The sequence below is a fragment of the Marmota flaviventris genome, chromosome 4 (genome assembly GCF_047511675.1).
Source record: "Marmota flaviventris isolate mMarFla1 chromosome 4, mMarFla1.hap1, whole genome shotgun sequence".
Lineage (NCBI taxonomy): Eukaryota > Metazoa > Chordata > Mammalia > Rodentia > Sciuridae > Marmota > Marmota flaviventris.
Window position 1 is genome coordinate 130,630,126 of NC_092501.1, and position 18,263 is coordinate 130,648,388.

Here is an 18,263-nt window from a genome sequence, read left to right on the forward strand (position 1 = left end):
TATTCCCATTTTTGTCTCTAATTTTGTTAATTTGTCTCTCTGCTCTTTCTTTTAGTTAGTTTGGCTAAGGGCTTATCAGTCTTGTTTCTCCTTTCAAAGAATCAACCCTGTTTTGTTGATTATTTGTATTGTTCTTGTAATCTCTATTTCATTAATTTCAGCTCAGATCTTTGTTATTTCTTTTTGGGATTGGTTTATTCTTGTTTTCTAAGACCTTGAGATGCATCATTAGGTTATTTAAGATCTCTCTCTCTCTCTCTCTCTCTCTCTAAATGTAGGCACTCATAACTATGAATTTCCCTCTTAGAACTGCCTTTGGTGTATCCCATAGATTCTGGTGTGTTGTGTTTTTATTTGCTTCTAAAATTTTTTTAAATTTCTCTCCTGATTTCTTCAATGACTCACTCATCATCCAAAAGTGCATTGTTCAGCTGAGTATGGTAGCACACACCTGTAATCCCAGTGATTTAAGAGGCTGAGACAGGAGGATTACAAATTCAAAGCCAGCCTCAGCAACTTAGCAAGGCCTTCAACAATTTAGCAAGATCCTGTCTCAGAATAAAAAATGTTGTAAAAATGGCTATAGCTCAGTGGTTAAGCACCCCTGAGTTCAATCCCTGGTACCAAAAAGCCAAAAAACAAGAAATAACAACAAAAGTGCAGTATTTATTCTCTGTGTATTTATGTAGTTCTGTAACTTTTCTGGCTATTAATTTCTAATTTCATCCTATTATGATTCGAAAAGATACAGGGATTACTTCATTCCTTTTGTATTTGCTCAGATAGTTTAATGGCTTATTATATCAATTTTGGAGAAAGTTCTGAGTGAATGAAAAGAAAGTATATTCATGGACACTGATGTGTATTTGTCTCTTTTTTCTCATTTCTAGCATTTTTTGAAGGTGGTTATTTTTCATGGCTCAATCTTTTGAGGGCTAGGATTTTTAATTAGTATATTTCAGTTTTGTTTTGTATTTTTCTATTTTTATTTATTATGTTTTTTTATTTTATATATTTTTTCTCTCACTTATCTATTTCCCGTAATTCTCTTTCTCTTTTCTTCTGCTAACAGCCAACCTCTCTGGTTCTCTCTTTCACTCTTCCTTTAATTTTTAAATTCTATTTTCTCACCTCCTCTTTCAGAATCATGACATTCTACATCTCTTCTGTTCTCTCTCCACTCTCCACTCAAAATTGTAAATCCTTTCACAAACACTGTTTTCATGTGGGCAATAACTGATGACATCATTTCTGTTTATTGTTACAATTAACATTGTAGATGTCATAGTAGGAACTATTTGGTTTAATATTGTATATTTTTGGCTCTGGTTATTGTTATTATTTGCCTCCCCCTAAACTATGAGGTTCTGGAAACCTCCAGGGACACTATAAATCCACAGATCCATACTTTTAGATGAGTAGACACACACACAATATGAAAAAAAGCAAGGGAACAAATCACCTCATACAAACAAATAATTCAATAACAGAGTCCATTGACACCACAGTGTCAGAGAAGGAGTTTAGAAAGGTTGATGTAAGGAACGAAATCAGAAAATATAGGAAGTGAAAGATCACTTCAATAAAGAGAAATTCTGGGGGGAAAAAAATCAAGTGGAAATCCTCAAAAGGAAGAAATCAATAAACCAAGTAAAAAATTCAGTGGAAAGCATCACCCACAGACTAGACCACTTGGAAGATAGAATTTCGGTCAATGAAGACAAAAATATATAATCTTGAAAATAAATGACCATGGAGAAAAGATATTAAGAGACCATGAACAGAACTTCCAAGAAATATGGGATAACATGAAAAGACCAAATATAAGATTTATCAGGATAGACGAAGGCTCAGAGATGCAGAACAAAGGAATGCACAATCTTTTCAATAAAATAATATCTGAATATTTCCCAAGACTTAAGAATGAAATGGAAAAATCAATAAAGGAGGCTTACAAGGCACAAAATACACAAAATTACACCAGACCCATACCAAGGCACATTATTATGAAAATGCCTAACATATAGAATAAAGGCAGAATATTAAAGGCTGATAGAAGAAAAACAACAGTTACATTAAGAGGTAAATGAGTCCATTTCTTAGCTGATTTCTCAACCCAGAACCTAGAAGCTAGGAAGTCTTGGAATAATATATACTAAGCTCTGAAAGAAATTAATGTCAACCAAGAATACTCTATCCAGCAAATTTAGCTTCAGAATTGATGAAAATAGCAACCTTCCATGATAAAACAATAGTTTCAAAAATTTGCAATTAGAAAGCCTGCACTACAAAATATAATAAAATATTTAATGAAAACTACAATTGAAAAGCAGCAAAGGGAGGAACTACTAGAAGAATAGTCAATCAAAGGATAAACTAATTCAAGTTAAAAACCAGAAATCAGAATGACAGGGAATAAATCATTTTTCAATAATAACATTGACAATAAATAGTCTAAACTCATCAATCAAAAGACATAGACTAGTAGATTGGATTAAAAACAAGACCCAACAATATGCTGTCACCAAGAGACTCAAAAATATCTACAGACTGAAAGTACAGGACGGGAAAATAACATTCACATAGATATTGTAAACAAGCAGGAGTTTCTGTCATCATATCAGATAAAGTGGACTTCAAGCCAAAGTAAATAAGAAGGGAAAAAGAAGTTTATTTTTCACTGCTTAATGGAATTATACACCAACAAGATATAATAATTGTAAATATTTATGCCCCAAACAATGCAACATCTATACACATCAACAAACCCTTCTCAATTTCAAGAATAAATAGACAATAATACTTGGTAACTTTAACACTCTATCTCACCACTGGATAGATCCTCCAAACAAACACCAAATAAAGAAACTATAGAACTAAAGAATACAGTTAATAATTTAGACTTTTCAGGCACATATAGAATATTTTATCCATCAATGATTGAATATACTTTCTTCTCAGCAGCACATAGATCCTTCTCTAAAATAGACTATATTAGGCCACAAAGCAACTCTTTGCAAATAAAAAATAGAGATAATACCTTGCATTCTATCAGTCAAAATGGAATGAAATTAGAAAACAACAATAAAATAAAAAATAGAAGCTACTCTAACACATGGAGACTAAATAATTTGCTGTTGAATGACCATAAGAAATCAGAGGTAAAATATAAAAAAATACTTAGAGGTAGATGAGAATAGTGACACAACATATCAAAATCTCTGGAACATTATGAACGAGGTTCTAAGAGGAAAGTTCATTGCATTGAGTTCATTCATTAAAAGAATAGAAAGTCACCAAACAAATAACCTAACATATCTCAAAGCTCTAGAAAAAGAAGAACAAATCAACATCAATAGCAAAAGAGGATGGAACATAATTAAAATCAGAGCTGAAATCACTGAAATTGAAAAGAAGAAGAAAACAATACAAAAAAATCAACAAAACAAAACTTGGTTCTTTCAAAAAAATAAATAAAATTGATAACTCTTAGCCAGGCTAACTAAGAAAAAGAGGAGGAAAAATTCAAATTACTATAATCCACAATGGAAAAGGAAATATCACCATGGGCACTACTGAAATACATACAATAATCAAACTATTTTGAACATTTATACTCCAATAAAATAGAAAATTTAGAAGTCATTAATAGATTTCTGGAGACATATGACCTACCCAAATTGAATCAGGAATACACAGAAAATGTAAATAGATCAATTTCAAACAATGAAATTGAAGACATTATCAATAGCCTACTAACAAAGAAAAACCCAGGACCAGGGCTGGGGTTGTGGCTCAGCGGTAGAGCGCTCGCTTTGCACGCGCAAGACCCTGGGTTCAATCCTCAGAACCACATACAAAAATAACAAGTAAAATAAAGGTGTTGTGTCCAACTACAACTAAAAAATAAATATAAAAAACAAAACAGGACCAGGCAGATTTTCAGCTTAGTTCTACCAGACCTAACTTTAAAGAACTAACACCAAGCCTCCTCAAATTATTCCATGAAAGAGAAAGGTAGGAACCCTCCCAAACTCATTCTGTGAAACTAGTATCACCCTGATACCAAAACTAGACAAAGACATCAAGGAAAGAAAGCTTCAGACCAATATCCCTGATGAATATGGATGCAAAAATTCTTATAAAATACTAATAAAGCACATACAAAAACATATTTAAAAGATGGTATACCATGATCAAGTGGGTTTCATCCCAAGATGCAAGTTAGATTCAACAAACAGAAATCAATAAATATAATTCACCACATCAATAGATTCACAGACAAGGATCACACAATTATCTCAATAGAAAAGCATTTAACAAAGACAACATCAATTTATGTTCAAAACACTAGAAAAACTAAGTATAGTAGGAATATACTTCAACATTGTAAAAGGTATATACATTAAACCCAAGGCTAACATCTTTCTAAATGGAAAAAAGTTTAAAGCATTCCTTCTAAAAACTAGAACAAGACAGGGATGCCCTCTTTCACCACTTCTATTCAACATAGTCCTTGAAACTCAAGCCAGAAAAATTAGACAAAAAGAAATTAAAGAAATACAAATAGGAAAAGGAGAGCTCAAACTACCCCTATTTGCCCACAACATGATCCTTTATTTAGAAGACCCAAAAAACTCTACCCAAAATTTCTAAAACTTATAAACAAAATTCAGCAGTGTAGCAGAATATAAGATTAACACCTATAAATCAATTGCATTCCTATACCAATGATGAATCGACCAAAAGAGAATTTAGGAAAACTATCCCATTCACAATAGCCTCAGAAAATAAAATATTTGGGAATCTATCTAGCAAAAGAGGTGAAAGACCACTATTAAAAGTAAAGAAAGAAATTGAGAACTTAGAAGATGGAAAGATCTCCCATATTCATGGTTAGAATTAATATTGTCAAAATGGCCATACTACCAAAAGTGTTATATAGATTTAATGCAATTCCTGTAAAATTCCAATAATGTTCTTTATAGAAATAAGAAAGGCAGACATGAAATTTATTTGGAAAGATAAGAGGCCCAGAATAGTGAAAGCAGTCCTTAGCAAGAAAAGTGAAACAGAAAACATCATAATACCAGACCTTAAATTATACTACAGAGCTATAGTAGCCAAAACAGCATGATTTCGCACAAAAATCATACATGAATATCAGTGGAACAGAAGAGAAGACAGAGACAAACCTATATAAATTCAGGTATCATGTTAGACAAAGGCACCATAAACATACATTGGAAAAAAGATAGCCTCTTCAACAAATGGTGCTGGGAAAAGTGGAAATCCATATGAAACAGAATGAAATTTAACCTCTCTCTCTCATCCTGCACAAAACTCAAAGTGGATCAAGGGCATAAGCATTAGATCAGAGACCCTGAACCTAATAGAAGAAAATGTAGGCTCAATATTCTGTTATGTTGATGTAGGAACTGACTTCCTCAACAAGACTCCTAAAGCTCAAGAAGTAAAGAATCAATAAATGGGATGGTATCAAACTAGAAAACTTATTCACAGAAAAGGAAACAATCGAGAGTGTACAGAGAGAACCTATAGAATGGGAGAAAATCTTTGCCACCTGCCCCTCAGAATATTAACGTCTATATATTAAGAACTCTAAAAAGTTACCACCAAAAAAACCCCACAAATAACCCAATCAATTAATGGACAAATAAACTGAAGAGGTACTTTACCGAAGAAATACTAATGGCCAACAATTTACGAAAAAAATGTTCAACATCTCTCTAGCAAGTAGAGAAATGTAAAATAAAACTATACTGAGATTTCATCTCCAGACAGAATGGCATTAGTCAAGAATACAAACAGCAATAAATGTTGGTGAGGATGTGGGGGAAAGAGTATACTCATACATTGCTGGTGGGACTGGAAATTGGTACAACAATTATAGAAAGAAAGCAGTATGGAGATTCCTCAAAAAACTGGGAATGGAACCACCTATTTGACCCAGTTACACCACTCCTTGTTATAGATCCAAAGAATTTAAAATCAGCATACTTCAGTGACACATCCACATCAACGTTTATAGCAGCTCAATTCGTAATAGCTAAGCTATAGAACTAACCTAGGTGCCCTTTAACAGATGAATGGGTAAAGAAAATGTGGAATATCCTATATAATGGAATATTACTCAATTACAAAAAAAAAAATGACTTTTACCCGTAAATGGATGGATCTAGAGACTATCATGCTAAGTGAATAGCAAGTCCCCCAAAAACAAATGTTGAATGTTCTCTTTGATATATGGATGCTAACTCACAATGGGGGTGTGGGGAGGGACTTCAAGTTCAGTGGATTAGACAAAGGTTAATGAAGAAAAGCAAACTTTTTACCAGACTCAATCTCATCTCTCTTGTTCTGATTCCCATCCCAAATACACACCCAACCTGTTTGTCCCTAATTATGAAGCTTAGACCACCAGTTTCAAAGGGAATAGGAAGACAATGGAATGAATCAAACATTACTTTTCAATGTTCATATATGAATGCACCACAGTGACTCTCCACATCATGTGCAACCACAAGAATGGGATCCTAATTAGGATATACTCCATACATATATCATATGTTAAAATACACTCTATTGTCAGGTATATCTAAAAAGAACAATTAAAAATGGGGATGAAAAGAAGAAATGAGAGAAAGAAAGAAAAAAGAGAAAGGAAAAAAATTAAAATGATGAAGAAGAAAAGAGATTGAGAACAAATCTAATTCATTGATAAAAATATTTAAATTTAGAACTATAAAAACCCAATAATGGATAACAACAAAATTGACTAAGAAAGTGAATGTAAAAATAAATATAAAAAGATTAAAGTTTCTCACAGTTCCCGTTGGCCATTCAGTTGATTCCTTCTCAACTCTGGCTCAAGGAGGCCAAACCTGTATGCTGGGCTCCACCTCTCCTTGCCCACCAACCAGCAAGCATTGAGGAAACGTGGTCTGCTCAGAGCTAAATTCACGTAGCCCTGGTTTTTGTATCAGAGGAAAGGATGGGCATGGCTACAGTATGTGTGTGAACTGACCTGGATTATCTGGCACTGCACATCCTGAATGTCTCAAAATGTGTGTGTGTGTGTGTGTGTGTGTGTGTAAGTGTCCAGCTTACAGTGGCGACTTTGGGGGTGCTGGGGTGTGCTGTAAGCAGCAAGCTTTTCCCCAGACCTAGTCTCATCTCTTCCATTCTGAATCTCATCCCCAATCCACACCCCACCGGTTTGTTTGCCTCTGGACACCCAGCTTAGACACCAATTTCAAAGGGAACACTGCTCCACCTTGTGCTTCTCAGAGCTGTCAGCAGGTCAGTGCCACAGTCTCCCTCCTGATCCCAGCTTGAGACTCAAGGTAGGTGCCTGCTGACCCAGTGAAAGAAAAGCAGTGGCCATTGGGTTTTGAAGACAGAAAAAAACACAGAAGTTGTGATCTCTGGCATAGTTCATCTGGACAATGAAGCCCCTTTCCCAGTTGTCACAGAAATTCTGGGGACAGTGAGGCAACCCCATTCCCAGACTGGCTCCCTTCGCAGACTGGAAATCTCCTTTCTGCCAAGACTCCATGTTTGCCTGAGTCTGCATTTTTTGAATCATGAGGGTTTGCTTCAGCTCGACAGAGAGGAGCTCCCCTCCCTGGTGCACACCGTTTCTTTGATCAATCCTCTTATTCCAAGAACCAGTATTTCTGGGTTTCACCTGGTGACTGCTGACTCACTGGTTGCACCTCAGGGGTTTCCCTCAGCTCTCCCACCTCATCCTGCAGCTGCAATCTAAAAGCAGCCACTGTTCACTGGGTCCCTCAAGTCTGTCATTTGCGGAGTCCCCTCAGGGTCTTTGTTCCTGTTCTTCCTTCTGCTGAGAATCAGTGGTCTTGCTTTTGACAGCTGATTTGCTGTAGGTTGCTGTGTGGTCAAGAGAAGATTTTCCCACAATATGTGATAGAGTCTCAGGATGCTCATCTATTCTTTACAGCAAAGAATTTAAGAATTTCGTTTAGTTTTACTCCCCTGTGTGGTTCAGGTGGTGGCATATGTTAGCACTAAACTAACTGATTCAGTTCATTGCTTAGGAAAAGCAGGGGTGTGAAGAATGAAGCTGATGATAAGTCTGTTTACCTAGGGGAGACCCATGTTGGCTTTTACCCACATGGTATCTCCACAAAGAGCTTGAAGACATGCAGTGGTCTTGTACAGTCAATCCACCATGTCAAACATGACTCTTCTGCTCACCTTTGCACCTTTTACCATAAGCATGACATGCTTTCTTTTCTTCTTCTTCTTCTTTTTTTTTTTTTTTTTTTTTAATAGTCATTAAGGTCACAGTCTAGCTCCTGACAGAATTTTCACATGCATTGCTGCAAAACACCCATGTGAAAGGCGAAAATATTTAGGGAAGGTTCAACTTAGCTGCATTGGACTTAATGGGAAGAACACTTGTATAAAAATAGAAATCTCACCCCACGTCCTGTACTAGACTCTTAAGCTATTCATTTCGCTTCCCTCTCCTGCTGCTTGTTGTTCAGTTGTTCTTGTGTGGATAAGATAATTAAATTGAAAGGAAGTAAGGAGATAAAGCTATGCAACTATGGTAATAATAGAATAATATTGCTCCTGTATTCCTCAGTGGATATTAATTAGCCTAGGAGGTGACGGAAACCTAGTTACAATTGGATATCTGATCCATTTTAAAGGAATTCTTGTCTTTGACACATCCATGCATTGTGTTTAGCCCCAGACTGTCCTTGAAGTCTTATGCCACCTAGGTTCTCACTGTACCTGGCACACACAAAGTGAGAGTTTGCTTCTGTTGCTACACAGGATGAGAGATTGAGTCTTGTATCTACCTAATCCCATCACCCCGCTGCTTCTTGGAAGTGGTACGTGGCTTAGTTCAATAGATAGTTGTCAAAATGTAGGGCGTTTGTAAAAAGCAAATCCATTGCCAGGTCTGTGCTCCATTTGTCCAGTGTGAGTCCAAATTGCACATTTGTTTGTTTTTAATGCATCATATAAGTGGCAAGGTGACATTTGACACCACTTCACTGCTCTAACATTGCAGAAACTAAAGTTATCAGATGAGCCTGTAGAAGCAAAAGAAGATTACACTAAGTTTAACACAAAAGATTTCAAGACTGAAAAGGTACGTGTCCAGGTGTAGTGACATATTATACATTTGCAATTGGTGACCTGTATAGACATCAGAAACAATTGCACACTTGATTGTGATTAGTTTTTGAATATGGAAAATTATTAATTTGCATCTCTGTGGCTTAATTTATTCAAAATTGTGCATGACAATGAAAATGTTAAGCAATTTAAACTTTTTACAAAACAGAGAAGAGCAATATGCTTGGCAAGAATGTGCCTACACTTAGCCATGTGTTCATAGAGCGATGGGTGGTAAGGGAAGAAGCCTCTACAGGTAAATTTTTAGTCAATCTTACTGCCCAGAATCTTCCCAGAAATTATGATAACAAAAATTTTTAATAACTTGACCATTCAGCATTTACCCATAAATGTTATTTGGGTAACATTTCGTACTAAGTTTTATCTGACACATGCATGATAAATATCATGTAGCTTTTAAAATTGGCATTATAATGCTTACATAGTTTTTGGTTCTGCCCTTTTATCATTGTGTTGAGAAAATGTTCACATATCATTAAACACTCTTTGAAGTTTTGATCATCCTTTCATATCCAATCATGAGTGTTAATTTACTTCATCATATGGAATATAATGTAATCCGTCCCCTGGTCTTGGATTTATGGGTTACTTCTGGCTTTTAAATTTTGGGGTTTTTGTTTGTTTTAATGAAGTGATAGACATTTACAGTCTATATCAGTTTATTTTATTAGACACAATTTAGAACTAAGAGTAAATGCTTAGAGAACATGAACTCTTTCATAAAATATATAGCTAAATTGTTTTCTAAAGTTGTAACAAAAATCTGTAATCCCAAACATAGTTGCCAATGACTGTTTATCTAGCATACTGGATAGCATTATTTTTATTTTGAAAATATTTGCCTGTCAAGTTTCTTTAACTGGAAAGATTTGTTTTCCCAATTGTTTATCGATAATTTACAATTTTTGCAAAGGGCAGTTGTGTCCCTTTCCTGTTTTCATGTTGGAATAATAATGTTTTCTGTTGATTTGTAAGAACTTATTCTAAATTGAGATTATTAACACTTTTTATGACACAGGGTACAGATAAATTTTCCAGAATGTTTTTAGCCTTTTCATTTGATTTTTTAGTTGTTTTAAGTTTTTTTCTGAAGAATGTATGTTTCCTTTTCCCTATTGTTTCTATGTTTAACTTTCATTTAGATTTTAACAGTGGATAGTCCCCTTAGAGTTTATGTGTCACTTATTAAGGCATAAATACCCTGAACAACTTGTCTGGATGAGATGGCTACTTTTCACCATCCAGTCAAGAATTAAGCCTCCTATGTGATGTGTGATAGAACGTGGGAAGCCAGATTGCAGGAATCATATGCTGTGCCTTTGAACTTATCTTACAGTTCCAGGGAGATAGATGATTTTTTTTTTCTTTACTGGTTCCCATTATTTATACTTCTTTTCAACAAGTTTTGATGCATTGCAGTAAAATCAGCTGCTATTTACCATCTTCTAGTGCTTTTTAAAGGACATAGTTCAGGTGAAAGGGGAGAACAATACAGTAACCACGAAAGAGAGAAAAATTTAAAGGGCAGAGTTATTTGGAGTCAGCTTTTTGGAGAGTATTTCTTTGTTGAAGAAGTACTTTTCAGTACTAGTTGAAGACCAGTGGATGTTTTGTAATATAGGTCATCTTTTGAATATACTAGAGTTGTGCTTGGTTTCCCATAGAGCAAATGAATAAAATCAGATTGTAAGTTGATGTGAATTATTCATCGTGTGGTAATATAAGGCTGTAATTCCAATCTCTGCCTGTGTCAGTTCTATTGTTTGTGTTATTGCACTAATGAACCCTCCAGAATTATTCCCCCTGCAGTAGATCATTGACTGTAACCGTCCACTCCTAGGAAGGCAGCAGTCTTATCTTAACATATTCTGTGTCTGAATTATGAATAGATATCCAAATTTTTTTCATTCTCTTGGGAAGCATGTTAATAGCAGAGCTTTCCTCCCTTGACAAACCTTGAGACATACACAATATTGTCTGATTTGCATGCATGACTTACTAATGTTGTATTCATAACATATATTTCTCTCTTATTTTCAAAAACAGAAAACAAGCAAAATGACTGCAGCTCAGAAGGCTTTGGCTAAAGTTGACAAGAGTGGAATGAAAAGTATTGATGCCTTTTTTGGTGCAAAAAATTCTAAAAAAATTGGAAACCTTCAAAACTCTAAAAAATAAAGCCTAGTAAAGCAAAAAGCATCTTTTCTTTTTACGTGTTCCATTTTCATTCTTCCTCCATGCCGCGGTACTTCCTGACCCTTGATTACCACCTTTTGGAGAAAGATGGCAATGTTCAGGTTCTCTTGAACATTTTTTAGGATTTGATATTTGTGTCTCTGAACAAAATATGGGAAAGTTATTGTGTGATTTCATGTCGGTGGCCTTTGGTGTCTTTGAGAAAGTAATCAAGTGAACAGAATTTAACATGTAGCATCACAGTGCCCTCTGCTAACTGACCCATGACAATATTTGAGTTATTGTTATTTTATGTAATTTTGCTACACAGTAGCTTTGACAACATGGTTTTCAGTATACTGAGAGAAACTAGGTAACAAAACTGTCAGGTAAAATTGCTACTTTTTAATTGACTAGTTTTTGTAAATCTTATTGGAATTTTTCTGTTCTTACAAATATATGTTTTTGGTTAAAAAAAAAAAAGGGGGGAGAGAAAAGAATAAAGCTAAAATTGTAATCTATCTTTTCATTACCCAGAAATAATTTGGTGCATGTTCTTACAATAAAAAAAGTTAAAGGAATTATAATAGCAATTTTATAACCATTTTTAAAAATATTTATTTTTGTTTTTAGTTGGACACAATACCTATTTTATTTATTTATTTTTATGTTGTGCTGAGGATCAAACCCAGGTCCTCACATGTGCAAGACAAGCGCTCTACCGCTGAGCTACAACCCCAGCCCCTATAACCTCCATTTTTGTAACATAATTTTGTGAGATTTTTCCCAGGCTACTAGGTATTTTTCACAAAAATGATTTTTAAATGACAATATCCTTTTTAATTATTCAACATTTGATTATTTAATAAATATCCTTACATTTCTTTACATATGTTCATGTTTTGAAGAATCAGATTGTATGTAAATATTTGTTTAGATATTTTATTGCTTCCTTAGAATAGATTTTTAGATGTGAGTTTACTGGTTCAAAAATAAGTTTTTCAAATATATACTTATGGAAATATATTCCAAAAAAGTTGTCAGAAATTTGCACTCTAACAAATGGTGGGTGGGACATTTGTACATACATATAATCTGATCAGCTTAATTCCCTACTAACTCCCCTTTCCTCTCCTCTCCTCTCCCCCTGAGCCCCTGCCTGTATCCACTCTATTTTCATAAGATCTCCTTTTTTTTACATTTTTATCTCAAGCTTCCATATATGAGAGAAAACATGACCCTTGACTTTCTGTGTCTGGCTTAATATAATTTTGCTTAATATAATGCTCTCCAGTTCCAACCTTCTTCCTGAAAATGACATAATTTTGTTCCTTTATAACCAAATAACTCTCCTTTGTTTTATAAGCACCACATTTTCTTTGTCCATTTTCTGTTGGCGGACACCTAGACTGATTCCATACTTGGCTAGTGTGAATTGTGCTGTGATAAATATGGGTATGCATGTGTCTCTCAAGGATGCTGGTTTTAATTGTTATGCAAAGACGTCCAGAAGTGTTTTAGCTACTTCGTTAGATGGTTCCATTCTTAATCTTTTGACGATTTCCATGGTGGTTGTTTCTATTTCTGAAAAGATTATCAGAGGTAAAATTGTCTAGCACTGGAGTCTTTTTTTATTGTTGTTTACTGTAGCTTTCTTTAAACAGGAAGAATTTCTTACCTGTTCCTTTGTCTTATTTGACATTTTTTAAGAATACAAGCCACTTTTTTTGGTATAATATTTCTCACTTTGGGGTTGTCTAACTTTCCTCTTGATTAAATCCAAACTATACGCTTGAGACACCCACAGAAGGAGTGTCCTGTCTTTCTTACTGAACTATCAGGAGTCACAGTTTGCCCCATACCAATCTTGTTGACTTCCTCACTCAGGTTGGTGTGCATAAGCTTATTCACTGTAAATTATTATTGATTATCTTTATAATTAATTAGTATTTGGGGGTAAACATCCTGGAACTCTTAAATATCCTATTCTACATCAAACGTTGACTCACTATTTTTAGGATCTACCAATGATTTTTCTAACTCTAGCATGTCTTCTGCATTGGTTGGCATCCTTCAGTAATGAAGAGCCTTCCCTTCTCCACTTCTTTATTCATTAATGATTTTATATCAATATAAATTTTTAGACTTTCATTTTATCTAGGGAATTATTGTAGTAGTAATACTAGTAGTAGTAGTAATTTTGATGCTCATATTGTTCCAAAATGGCTAGAAGAGACCCTTTAAGCTTGCTCCTACATCTTTTTAATCTTTTTATTGTTCTTTAGTACTTTCTTATTTCTGCAGCAGGGAATTCCAGGCTCTTTTTGCACTTTCCCTACCCAAAGCCTGAATCAGCCTTTTTTCCAAGGAGCCCTATTCCTTTAATTGGAGAATGGTGTTTAGAAGCCAACATCTAGGCAGTAGCTGTGCCATTACTGGTACAATATTGCTTAGTGTCCAAAGCCAGAAAGTGTGTGTGTGCATGCGTACATATATAACTATGTACTCATATCAACATTTCTAGAGCTAACTGTTTATCAACAGCTATGTATATGTGTGATAGTTTGTAGATTCACTTTATCAGGGTAAAGAAGCTTTTTTCTATTTCTACTACTGTGAGAGTTTGTATCATAGTTATTGACTTTTGTCAAATAATTTTCATATCTATTGAGATGATCAGAATTTTCCCCTTTTGGGTACTAGGGATTGAATGGGGGAGGGGTAGTTACTACTGAGGGATGTCCTCAGCCCTTTTGATTTTTTATTTTGAGACAGGTTCTCACTAAGTTGTTTAAGGCCTTGCTAAGTTGCTGAGGCTAACCTTGAACGTGTGATCACACCGCCTCAGCCTCCCAAATTGCTGGGATTATAGTCATGTGCCACCCTGCCTGGCAGTTTTCCTTTAATAAAGGTGTATCTTTTAATATTTGGATTATAGTTATTTTTTAAATTTATTTTTTAATTGTAGTTGGACACAATACCTTTATTTTATTTATTTTTATATGGTGCTAAGGATCGAACACAGGGCCTTGCACGTGCTAGGCGAGTGCTCTACCGCTGAGCCACAACCCCAGCCCCATAATGATTGTTTAATGTTAAACTAACCTTGCATTCCTAGACTAGACCCTATTTGGTCATAGTGCACCATTCTTTTCATTAACAGATGGGTTTTTATTACTAATATTTTGTTATGGATTTTTATATCTTCTGTTAATAAATATTGGTTTGTAGTTTTCTTTACTTGTAATGATTTTATTTGATTTTGATGTCAGTAAAACCAGCCTTATAAAATGAGTGGGGAAATACCTTTACATAACCTATCTTCTGAAGAAGTTGTGGGAGATTCATTTCGTTTGTTACCTTATGTGTTGAACAGAATTCACTTGTGAAGATGGTACTGAGGGTCCGATTAAATAGGGGAAGAACATAAGTAGCCAGGGGAGTGTGGAGAGTGTCGGGAGAGACTTGCACATGTATATTCAGTTAGTCTTATGGGCCAGAGGTATGTTGTAATTCGGGTTCTTTGGATCTCAGTGGCATCCTTTTGGCTGCAGGGGCCAGGGCTTTGGGGTGCACTTTCCATTCTGCTTTTGTTCTCAGCATGAGAACTTGTTGGAAGCTAAGATGCAGAAATGAAGAACAGATTAGCAGGACAATGATTAGTACTATTTCAAATTTGTCAAGTTTATAGGAGCAGCTGTTAGAGGAAGAAGCTGTTTCAAAGCCATTTGGGCCAGTCATTTTCTTTCTGGGAAAGTTTTTAATTACTATTCCAATTTTTGTAGTCAAAATAGAGCTATTCCAGTCTTCTCCTTTTTCTTGCACCAGTTTTGGTAATTTGTATGTTTTAAGAAATGTCTATATTTCATGTCAGTTGTCAAATTTCTTGGCATAAATATTGTTGTAATATAGTAACAGTAAGAGCATATTTTATATTATCCTCTTAGTGTTTGTGTTTGTATAACAAAGTTTCTTTTTTCACACCTGATATTTGTTATTTGTGTCTTTTTGGTTTTCTTCATTAGCTCAAGCAAAGCTTACCAATTCCTTTTATCCATTTGAAGAACCATTTTCTTCTGGTTTGCATCATGTCTGATAAGACATCTGTTTTAATTCTTACATTTCTCCTACTTCTTATACTTGTCCATTCCTCTCGCCCCTAATAGTTTCTAGCATGTTGGTGTGGTTTTCTTGATCTTCTTTGGGAGTCAGTTAAGCTTCTTGTATCTTTGAGTTTATAGTTTTCAACGAATTTGGAAAACTTCTGGCCAACATTTCTTCAGATATTTTTCAGTTATTTTCCCTCCTTCCTCTCCACTTCATCGGTTTCTGGGACCTCAGTTACATGTATACTGGGCCTCTTTTGATAGCAGTCCTGACATGGAACTTCTGATTTTTTTTTCCTTGTTCCATTTGTAGACAGCGATTTCTCTTAATGTATTTTCAAGTTTATTTTGGATATAGGATTTCATCTTCCATTAACCTCCAGTAGTGAATTTTTATTTCAAATATTATAATTTTTGGTTTTAGTTGTTCTATTTGTACCTTTTTTATGTCTTCTCACTTTTCTGCTCATATATTTGTGTTTTCCTTTAGATACTTTGTAGCTTTTTAGGTAGCTACATAGATGTCTGCTAGTTGGTCATTTCTGTGTCGATTTGTTTCTTTCTCTCCTCTCCCTTTATTATTATTTCTTACTTTGAAATAACTTTAGACTTATAGAAAAGTTGCAAGAATACTAAAGAGAGTCTACCCTCCCCTTGGCTTCCCCCAATATTAACCCTTTACATAACCACAGTACAATTATCAAAACCAGGGAATTTAGCTAACTCATGACCTTATTGGAATTTCACCTATCTTTATACTAATGTCACTTGTTTGTTCCAGAATCCAATCCGTGATCTCAAAGTGTATTTAGTTGTCATATCTCCTCAGTATTTTCTGATTTATGAGAGTCTTTTAATATTTCTTTGTCTTTCAGTGACCTTGACACTTTTGAGAGTATTGATTGGTTATTTTGTAAAAATGATCCTCAATTTTTTAGATAGTTAGGAACTGTGCTAATATGCTGTTTCTCGTGTAATCATTTCATAGCACTACTAACAACCAATAGTAACAGACACTGGATAACATTGATGTGCTTGGCACTGATCTACACACTTTGCATGTAACAACTCGTTTAATCCCTATGGTGGCAGGACGAGGTGTGATAGGAGCCAGAATAGTGACACCAACCCAGAGAGCAAAGGACAAAAGGAAAGGCCACTGAAACATTTGCATTATCATCCTTATTGGAGGTCAGCTGCTAGCATCAGGGACTATTCAGGTTTGCATGTTTCACAATGCTAGGCACATATACGATAAGCAGATGATTGAACAACTTAACCAGTATCCTCACTAGTTGAGAGGACTGTTTTTTCCTAAGGGACAAAGTCAAGATCTCTAACCACTGTGGCCCTTCAGAGCACTTAAGTTATTTTCTGCCCTTTGTTTTGGTCTTGAATACACCGCACTCCCTGCCACACTGGTGCCTTTGTATGACCAATTTCTTTCTATCTCTTCACCATCTCTTCTCATGATTTGTTCTGTCTTGTCATTATCACCCCAAAATCAGAGAAGCAATTCTAACCCTCCTTGCCTGCCTCCGCCATGCTCCTACTCAGACACCCTCCATCCCATTTTCCTGCCTTCCTCTCTCCAGAGACCCCTGCCTGACTACTGCACAAATACACACTCAGCTGGGGATAGCAAACAGAGGTGGGTGTTGCATTAGGGATTAACCTGCTGCTGAATTCATCACTGAATACCCAGGCAAGTATTCTGCAGTACATTGAAGTTCTCAACAGCCTCCTGGCTGAAACTTGAACTTCAGGATTCATACTGTGAATGGATTTTCTGTGGTGCTCTAGTATTTTGCCGCAGTCTGGCTGGGCAAACTCCCATCTCTGGAGTTAGTACTGCTCTGGCGGAGGCGCAGATGTCCAACCCTGCGCTCCCTCTGGTTTGTCTGATGAGGGATCTGATGGACAATGTGTCCTGGGCACTACCCTGATGGGGTTGCTGGGTTCCTCCAGTGCTCCGTATATTTGTGGTTTTGGGCCCCGGAGCATTGGGCCCCCTTGTCCATTTTTTGGCAATGGAGCCTGATGCCTTTCTCCACGATATCGTGGATAAACACCTGGTCCTTGTTCGTTTTTTGATAATGGAGTACCCTCTATGGTGGTTTGAGAACGGCATTCATTAGCCCAATGTCTCCCTCTACGGCATCGTGGGCAAATACCTGGTATTCTACTCCTTGGATACCTAGTTTTGTTAAACCCTCCTCCAATGGGGCAATTCCTTTTAAAATGTCCTGTTTGTTCACAATTGTAGCATGTTCTTGGCCTGGCATCTAAAGCCTGTTTTACTGCAGCTGCCACAATTTGCCCTTGTTCATTAATGTCTCTGGCATCTAAAGCCTGTTTTACTGCAGCTGCCACGACTTGCTCTTGTTCATTAATGTCTCTACATAATTTAATATATGTGTTTAAATCTTCATGTTTCCATGGTCTAATGATATCTCTGCACCAACGATTCGCTTGCTCATAAGCCAGGTGTTTTAGTAATGGCATTGCTTGTTCTGTATTCCCAAAAACTCTGGTAGCTGTTTGAATAAGCCTATCTACAAATTCAGCATAAGGTTCATTAGCTCCTTGTATTACCTTAGATAATTGACCTTGTAAACCTCCATGTCCTTGTAAAGTCTTCCATGCCTTAATTGCATCTGCAGCAATTTGTGCGTATACGCCAGGATCATATGCAATTTGTTGCTGCTGATCCTCATAAGGTCCCTTTCCTAACAACATATCTAGATTTCTCTGAGGATAACCAGCTGCTGCATTTCGCCT

General features: G+C 35.8%; 1 protein-coding gene across 5 annotated transcripts in view; it reads left to right on the top strand.

Annotated features, from left to right (window-relative positions):
• Window positions 1-18,263, top strand: part of Rnaseh2b (ribonuclease H2 subunit B) — an 86,650-nt gene that overhangs the window by 55,741 nt on the left and 12,646 nt on the right. Inside the window, exons 10-11 of one of the 5 annotated variants that reach the window (XM_027928815.2) lie at window positions 9,074-9,154; window positions 11,248-11,413. The exons of 2 other annotated variants lie outside the window; for them this stretch is intronic. In XM_027928815.2, coding sequence (XP_027784616.1) covers window positions 9,074-9,154; window positions 11,248-11,379 — 213 coding nt within the window. In that variant the 3' untranslated portion in view covers window positions 11,380-11,413. Of the gene's footprint in view, window positions 1-9,073; window positions 9,155-11,247; window positions 11,414-18,263 lie in introns of those variants that run through there. 2 more of the 5 variants (XR_003581800.2, XM_027928817.2) reach the window with 2 other exon arrangements.